The sequence below is a fragment of the Callospermophilus lateralis genome, chromosome 11 (assembly GCF_048772815.1).
Source record: "Callospermophilus lateralis isolate mCalLat2 chromosome 11, mCalLat2.hap1, whole genome shotgun sequence".
Lineage (NCBI taxonomy): Eukaryota > Metazoa > Chordata > Mammalia > Rodentia > Sciuridae > Callospermophilus > Callospermophilus lateralis.
In genome coordinates, this window is record NC_135315.1 from 17,934,225 (window position 1) to 17,940,931 (window position 6,707).

The window sequence follows — 6,707 nt, forward strand, 5'->3', positions numbered from 1 at the left end:
TCAGTCCGACCGCGCAGCGGGAGGGAGGCGCGAGGCAGGAGCCGGCTGCTGGGCTCCGCAGCGCAGGCAGCGCAGCGCGGCGCCCGGGGCCTGGCCCCATGCCCGCAGCCCCGCCGGACCGCCCTTGAGCGCGGGCGTCCAGCCCGCGCCCCTCGCCCGCCGGCACCATTGCCCCGACGGCGCGGCCGGGCGGCCCGGCTCTCCCCAGGCTCCGCGCCGGCCGGAAGACGCTGCTGGCGGCCGCCGCGGGCGTGGTGATGCTGCTGGTGCTGGTGGTGCTCATCCCCGTGCTGGTGAGCTCGGGCGGCCCGGACGGCCACTATGAGATGCTGGGCACCTGCCGCATGGTGTGCGACCCCTACCCCGCGCGAGGCCCCGGCGCCGGCGCGCGGCCCGACGGCAGCGACGCCCTGAGTGAGCAGAGCGGCGCTCCCCCGCCCTCCACGCTGGTGCAGGGCCCCCAGGGGAAGCCGGGCCGCACGGGCAAGCCAGGTCCCCCCGGACCTCCCGGGGACCCTGGTCCTCCGGGTCCGGTGGGGCCGCCTGGGGAGAAAGGTGAGCCAGGCAAGCCGGGCCCTCCAGGGCTGCCGGGCGCAGGGGGCAGCGGCGCCATCAGCACGGCCACCTACACCACAGTGCCACGAGTGGCCTTCTACGCCGGCCTCAAGAACCCTCACGAGGGTTACGAGGTGCTGAAGTTTGACGACGTGGTCACCAACCTAGGCAACAACTACGATGCGGCCAGCGGCAAGTTTACGTGCAACATTCCCGGCACCTACTTTTTCACCTACCACGTCCTCATGCGCGGCGGCGACGGCACCAGTATGTGGGCGGACCTCTGCAAGAATGGTCAGGTGGGCCAGGAAGGGGCTTGGGGCTGGCCTGGGGGCAGGGCATCCAGTGTGCGACCCTTACCCAGGGGCAAATCCTTACCTGATCAGAGTGGACGGGCGCTTCAGGCAGGGGCATGTGGAGACCCCAAAGCGGCCCTCTTAGGCATTATTTGAGGGAATGGTCGGAACCGGGGGCAACCCTGACTCCTCGGTTCCTGGATTCCGGTTTTAAGTCAGAAGCTGCTGGGCACCCGCATCATGGAAATGCGGGTGATAAACCCAACTAATCAGATCTCTAGGCTCTCGGACACGCAGCTTGGCCTTTGGGAAGCCGATTCAGACGGATACCTACTGAGGACTGAGACTCGGGCTGACACCAACGGGAGATAAGGGAAGAGCAAAGACGGGCTCTGGGGCACAGCATAGGGAGAAGCAACCTCCACGCCCGCCAGCGTTTAGGCGCGCAGCTATGCGCACAGGCAGAGAAAGCCGGCTGCCGGAAATGTTCTGGGCACAAAGGCAGAGGGATCTGGCTCTCAGAGCCTTAGCTGCAGTACATTCCCGCCCTCGGGAAGGGACCGTTGGGCTAACCTGACACCCTTTGCAAAATCCTGGATTGCGTGGTTCCTTCCCACCTTGCCAGAGTTACCCAACGCAAGAAGACGGCCTCTGGGGAAAGTTTTTCCTCCTGAGGCGGGGCGAGATGGAAACTCCCCTCTTGGTCTCTCAGGTCCAATTCTCTTGGCTCCTAGAATGTGGGGAGGGATCCTCTTGGTTCCCTGCAGTGCCTGGGGAGTCTGGTATCGGGACCATGTGTGCCCAGCCCTCTCCTTGGAGCCACCCAACCTCCACCCAATCCTGCCCAGGAAGACGACCTTTCCCAGCTCCTAGAACACCACCTCCCTTCCCAGTGCTCCCTGCTCTTGGTGGCTTGAGGCTTTGGGGGGCGTGGTTAAGCCAGCATTCTTTAGGAAGAAGGGGACCCCTGATTTCTGTACTAAAGCTAAACTAGTAGGAATTAGGAATTTCCTGCAATTGAGACCCAAGATCTTGTTGGAACCACTCTCAAAGCAGCACTGCTGGCCTTGGGATCTGCAAAGCTTGAGGATCTGGGAAGGGAAGGAAGTCCACCTAAAACCTGTCTGGTGCTTAGAAGGCTGTCCCCTTTTCTCTTTCCCCTGCCTGCCACTCCCTTCTCTAGTTTTTGCCTCTTCTCTCTCTCTCTCTCTCTCTCTCTCTCTCTCTCTCTCTTTCTCTCTCTCTCTCTCTCTCTCTCTCTGTCTCCTGTCTGTCTCTTTCCTGTGTCTGTCATTCCTCTTTCTGCAGCCTTTTTCCCCTGGGTCTAATCCTCCTCTTGCCTATTGCTTATGTCTCTCCCTCCCATTTGTGTCTATCAGGCTTTTTCCTCTTTGTCCTTGGTTCCTGACCAAATGGGAGGCCCCAGTATCCAGTAAAGGCTCATTCTGCAGACATCCCCATGATTCCCCTTATTAATCACCAATAAGGGATGCAGCAATGTCACCTTCATTGATGGAATTTCTCCCAAAGAAAGTTTGGGCTGTCAGGAAGCTGAAGTTTCAGGAGGCTGGGGGCTTGCCTGGATAGAGAAATAGTCCCTAGGCCACTGCACTACCTAGACCCTGCACCACCTCAGGAGTCATTAATAGAACCCCAGGAGGTGAGAGAAGGCCCAAAAGATAGTGTGTGCTTGGAGTGGGACCACTTGCTTCAGTCACTTGGAGGTGGTCCCCAAAGCTCCTTCTTTCCCCTCCAGCAGGGGCAGGATATTGGCAGAGCCTCACGAAGGGGGCTCACAGTTGGGGAACCACAGGCTACTTACTAGAAAAAAGAAGGTGACTTTAACTAGGGGTTTCAAACACCCAATACTTCAACAGCTATCTGACACCCTTCTCCTACAAAACAAGAGAAAACAATGGGACCTACAGCCCCCTCTCCCATGTCCTTCATGACTTTGTCCACTGTGCCCAAGAGGCTCCTTTAATCTCGCAGTCTGTTCCACATGTTAGTTTTGAGACTTTACTAGGATCCAGGTTTGGGGCTGGGTACCAGGGGTTTGATCCACTTGCACTCTAGGGCCTCCTGGCTATGCAGGGGGGCAGTAGTAGTCATAAAATAGCACACCCTAATGATTTCTGGGTTAAAGGTGGGCTGGGAACCCAACTGGTGACTCCTGTTCCCAAATGTGTCTGTTGAGGGGAGTGATTCTGTGATACCTATCCTGTCTCAGACCAACCTGATAGGGAGAGAGGATGGTGAATCTGGGTTCCCCAGGTAAGGAAACACAATTAGGGAGAAAATAAAAGGTCAAATGCAGGGAAAGGCTGACTCAGAGGTGGATTGGTACATTTAAGTAATCAGAGAAAAATAATGACAGGGCTACAATGGATGACAACAGAAGAAAGGAACTTGGACCTCCCTCTCTGTCCTCAGGACCAGGGGCTACTCTGAGCTCTATGCTTTTCCTTCCTGGCTTCTTGCCTGAAGAGAAGCTTCCAGAACTTCTTTGGGAAAGCAGAGCCAAATCTGGACTCTGGCCCTTCCCCAGGCAAGATGAGTTAGAGCTAGGAGTGAGGTTGCCACCTTTGTGCCCTTTCCTGGTCCACTGGCCTCTGCTCGACCCGATAGTCATTACAACTTAAGAAACCCGAGGAAAGGACTCTAGGTCAGGAGCAGTGCCCTGCATGAACAGTGCTGCCTGCAGCTGCCTCCTAGCTCCACAGGTCAGACAGGCAGGGAGGACACAAAATTGATAAATTGGGCTAAGATCGGGGGACTGTATGGAACATGCCAGGCCTGTGGTCAGGGTGATACTCATCCAGGGAAGAGGGCCATGAGCAGGTGAGTATTACAAATGGGCCAGAGCTTGGCTAGCAGAGTCTGCTGAGGTGAAAAGTAGTGGCATATATACACTAAGGGCTGCAGGATAAAGACCGAACTGGAGATTAGCCTCTTACCAGGTGGCAGGAAAGGGCTCCCAACTATCCTCTCTGGTTCTACTATATTTCACAGCACAGAGCACAGTGCCTGGCACAGAAGGAACACAATGTGAAAGATGCCCCTTTTGGCCAGGGTGGCTGCCTGTGGGAGCCACACCTGCACATCCAAGACAGGGACACATTTCCTGGATTACTCCCCTCCCTGTCCTGGGTCCCTGGTCAGACCACTGCCTCAGTTTCCTCTCCAGGTAGTCTCCGAGGTAGTCATTCTACAGTGTCCCTTGGTGACAAGGCACAGACTTGCTTTCCTGCTTCCATGGTAATTTCAGTTCCCCAGTTCCCCTTGGCCCTGAGGAGGAGCTGGATGCTTTAGCTGTTTTCAGTCTTGGGCAGAGAACCAGGACCCCTGGGTTCCAGTCCAGGATCCCCCACCATCTAAGGATGGAAGGGCATAAATTCTCACTGCCTCCATGGATAATTAGGATAATTACAGCAACAATCATGGTGATGAATAAATAATAAACATAAGCAAAACAGTTCTGATGCCTGTCACATCACCAGGAGATTCCTGATGACAGATGACTGTATTCTAATGGATTTTGCTATTAAGGAGCACACTGTTTTAATGAGTTAAGGCTAAATTAATCTGGGTAATAAAAATAATTGTTATTAGCAGTAATTTATTAGCAAAGATAATGAAATGCATGTGTAATAATAAATACTACCAGGATTAGGGCCCAGGGAACAATACAGAAGTTGGCTGCTTGCTTTCAGCTCTTCCCTAGTAGCTCAAAACCCCATCAAGATTTCATTTTTTCTTTCTTCAGCATCAAAAGGCTTTTTTAAAAGTGGATGTGGTGAGATGGGATCTTCTCATCCATTTTTCCAAACAGAGAAACTGAGCTCCTGGACAGACAGCATCCCCCTTCATTTAATTTTCTCCCACCTTTAGCCAGCCCAGGAGTTTTCCCAGCTAAGTGCTCCAAACAGTTCCTTCCAGATTGGAGAAGGGGTTGAGGGCAGAGAAGAAGCTGGAGGGATCTGGGCTTTAAGTGGAGGGTTGCTTGATAGCATGTGGGGCCCTCTTCATCCATTACTGCTGAGTCAGCAGCTCTTGTGGCTGACCTACAGTTCTGCCTCCAGCCCAGGAAAGAGGAAAAGACTCTCCCCTAATTTGGCTTGTTTCCACCAAGCCATCTGTCCAGGTGGGCAGGAGGGGGAGCTGCCTCTGGAAGGGGCAGGATAGAGAACGGCCCACTCAATGCAGCCTCCCCTACCACAGTTAGAATCCAGGAGATGGCTCTTCTCTTCCTGTTCTATACCCAGGGTATCCTGGGAAGGCCCAGACCCTAACACTCCTATTGCCACAACTGTTGGAGAAGAATGTCTGGAGGTTATTCAGCTGCCACCGTATGCCCCCAATATCTTATGCTTATAGTCAGAACTGCCAAAAATGGCAGCAGACTTCAAGCCCAGATGCAGGTTCCCTCTGACCCATTGTCCTATCTGTCCCTCCCCATCCCCCTGCATAATAAGGACCAGCAAGGATATCAGATCAAACTGAGGATTGCAGAGGGATGTAAGGCCCTGGCTTCCTTCTTTCCACTTCCTCTCTGGGGTAAGACAGGAGGAGGTGGAAGTTCTCTTTGGCCAGGGTTATAGTCAAATAGATACAGTGCACCTCCTTGAAGACTGGGGCCTAGGCCCAGTCAAAGCCTTCAGAGGGGAAAGAATTGCCAGACTTTATTTTACTGCTCCAGTGTGGAAGATTCTGGAATGAGCTTCAGACAAGGAGTCCAAAGACCTGGTTCTGGTTCTGGTTCTGTATTGGTCCAGCCACATGACTTATAGGGCCAAGATGCATCCTTTTGTCCATCCACTGATATAAGAGAAGTGGGTGTGATTGAAATGTGAGGTACCATCATTATTAAACCAGAGTGAAAGAAATAATAGGAGAAAGGGAAGGCCCCCTGTTCCTTATGGGTCCAGAACTGCCTTCTCTGCAAGGAAGTATTTCTGGGTTGGAACATCCTAAAAGTACTGAGGTTCTAGGCAGCCCAGATGGTAAGATCTAGAGAAGTTAAGGAGGAAGGCACCAAGTTGAGGTCCAGATGAGACCTACTGTAGAATCCAGGGCTCCTCTATTTCCATCTCTCAGAATTGTTATGTGTGATTAGAAGGGCATGGGTGGGGTGAAAGGGAGAAGCAGGCCAAACTACAAGGCCCAGCTATAGGGCCTCCAGATCCTTGCCTTGTGGCTGCCTCACCTCCCTACCCTCTCCTGCCACCCCACCCCCATCCCCACAGGTGAGGGCCAGCGCCATTGCCCAGGATGCAGACCAGAACTATGACTACGCCAGCAACAGCGTGATCCTGCACCTGGACGCGGGTGACGAGGTCTTCATCAAGCTGGATGGAGGCAAAGCGCACGGAGGCAACAGCAACAAATACAGCACTTTCTCCGGCTTCATCATCTACTCTGATTGAGCTCCCAGCATCCCTCTCCATCTTCTGTTCAACCCTTGGGCTTCCCTCCCAGGAGCGGCAGACAAAACCCATTCCCTACCGACCCCTTAGCTGCCTGGCCCAGGCTGCCAACCCTCCCCGGCTGTGATTCCCCCAGCCCACTCTCACCACACCCAGGCCATAGCTAGGCCTTCCCATAGCAGAGCCGCAGAGCACTCAGTTCTGTCCACAGGAGGCAGATTGACTGCAGGGCCTCAGCCTGCAATGTATATTTGCACAGTAGGACTGTTTACTGCCCACCCTGGCCTGCCAGCCAGTCTCAGCCTGGGAGGAAATTGGTAGAGTTGCTTCCTGTGCTGCAATGAGCTTCCCTCCAGCTCTGGGTTGGCCCTGCCTGGGGGGAGGGGCAGGTTGGGGGCTGGATGGTTTCCCATCACCCCTAAAGCCCTAG

General features: G+C 54.4%; 1 protein-coding gene across 1 annotated transcript; it reads left to right on the forward strand.

The window, feature by feature from the left end:
* The first annotated feature begins 257 nt into the window (after nucleotides 1–257).
* C1ql1 (complement C1q like 1) lies at nucleotides 258–6,277 on the forward strand. The gene is made up of 2 exons (XM_076871096.2): nucleotides 258–854; nucleotides 6,098–6,277. The coding sequence occupies exons 1-2, from the start codon at nucleotides 258–260 to the stop codon at nucleotides 6,275–6,277; spliced, it is 777 nt and encodes a 258-aa protein (XP_076727211.1).
* The last annotated feature ends 430 nt before the right edge of the window (nucleotides 6,278–6,707 follow it).

Excerpts from the sequence above, each read along its gene's own strand:
- C1ql1 (XM_076871096.2), top strand. The coding sequence starts at position 258 with ATGCTGCTGGTGCTGGTGGTGCTCATCCCCGTGCTGGTGAGCTCGGGC. Across the intron at positions 855-6,097 it reads ACCTCTGCAAGAATGGTCAG|GTGAGGGCCAGCGCCATTGC; the intron begins GTGGGCCAGGAA and ends CCATCCCCACAG.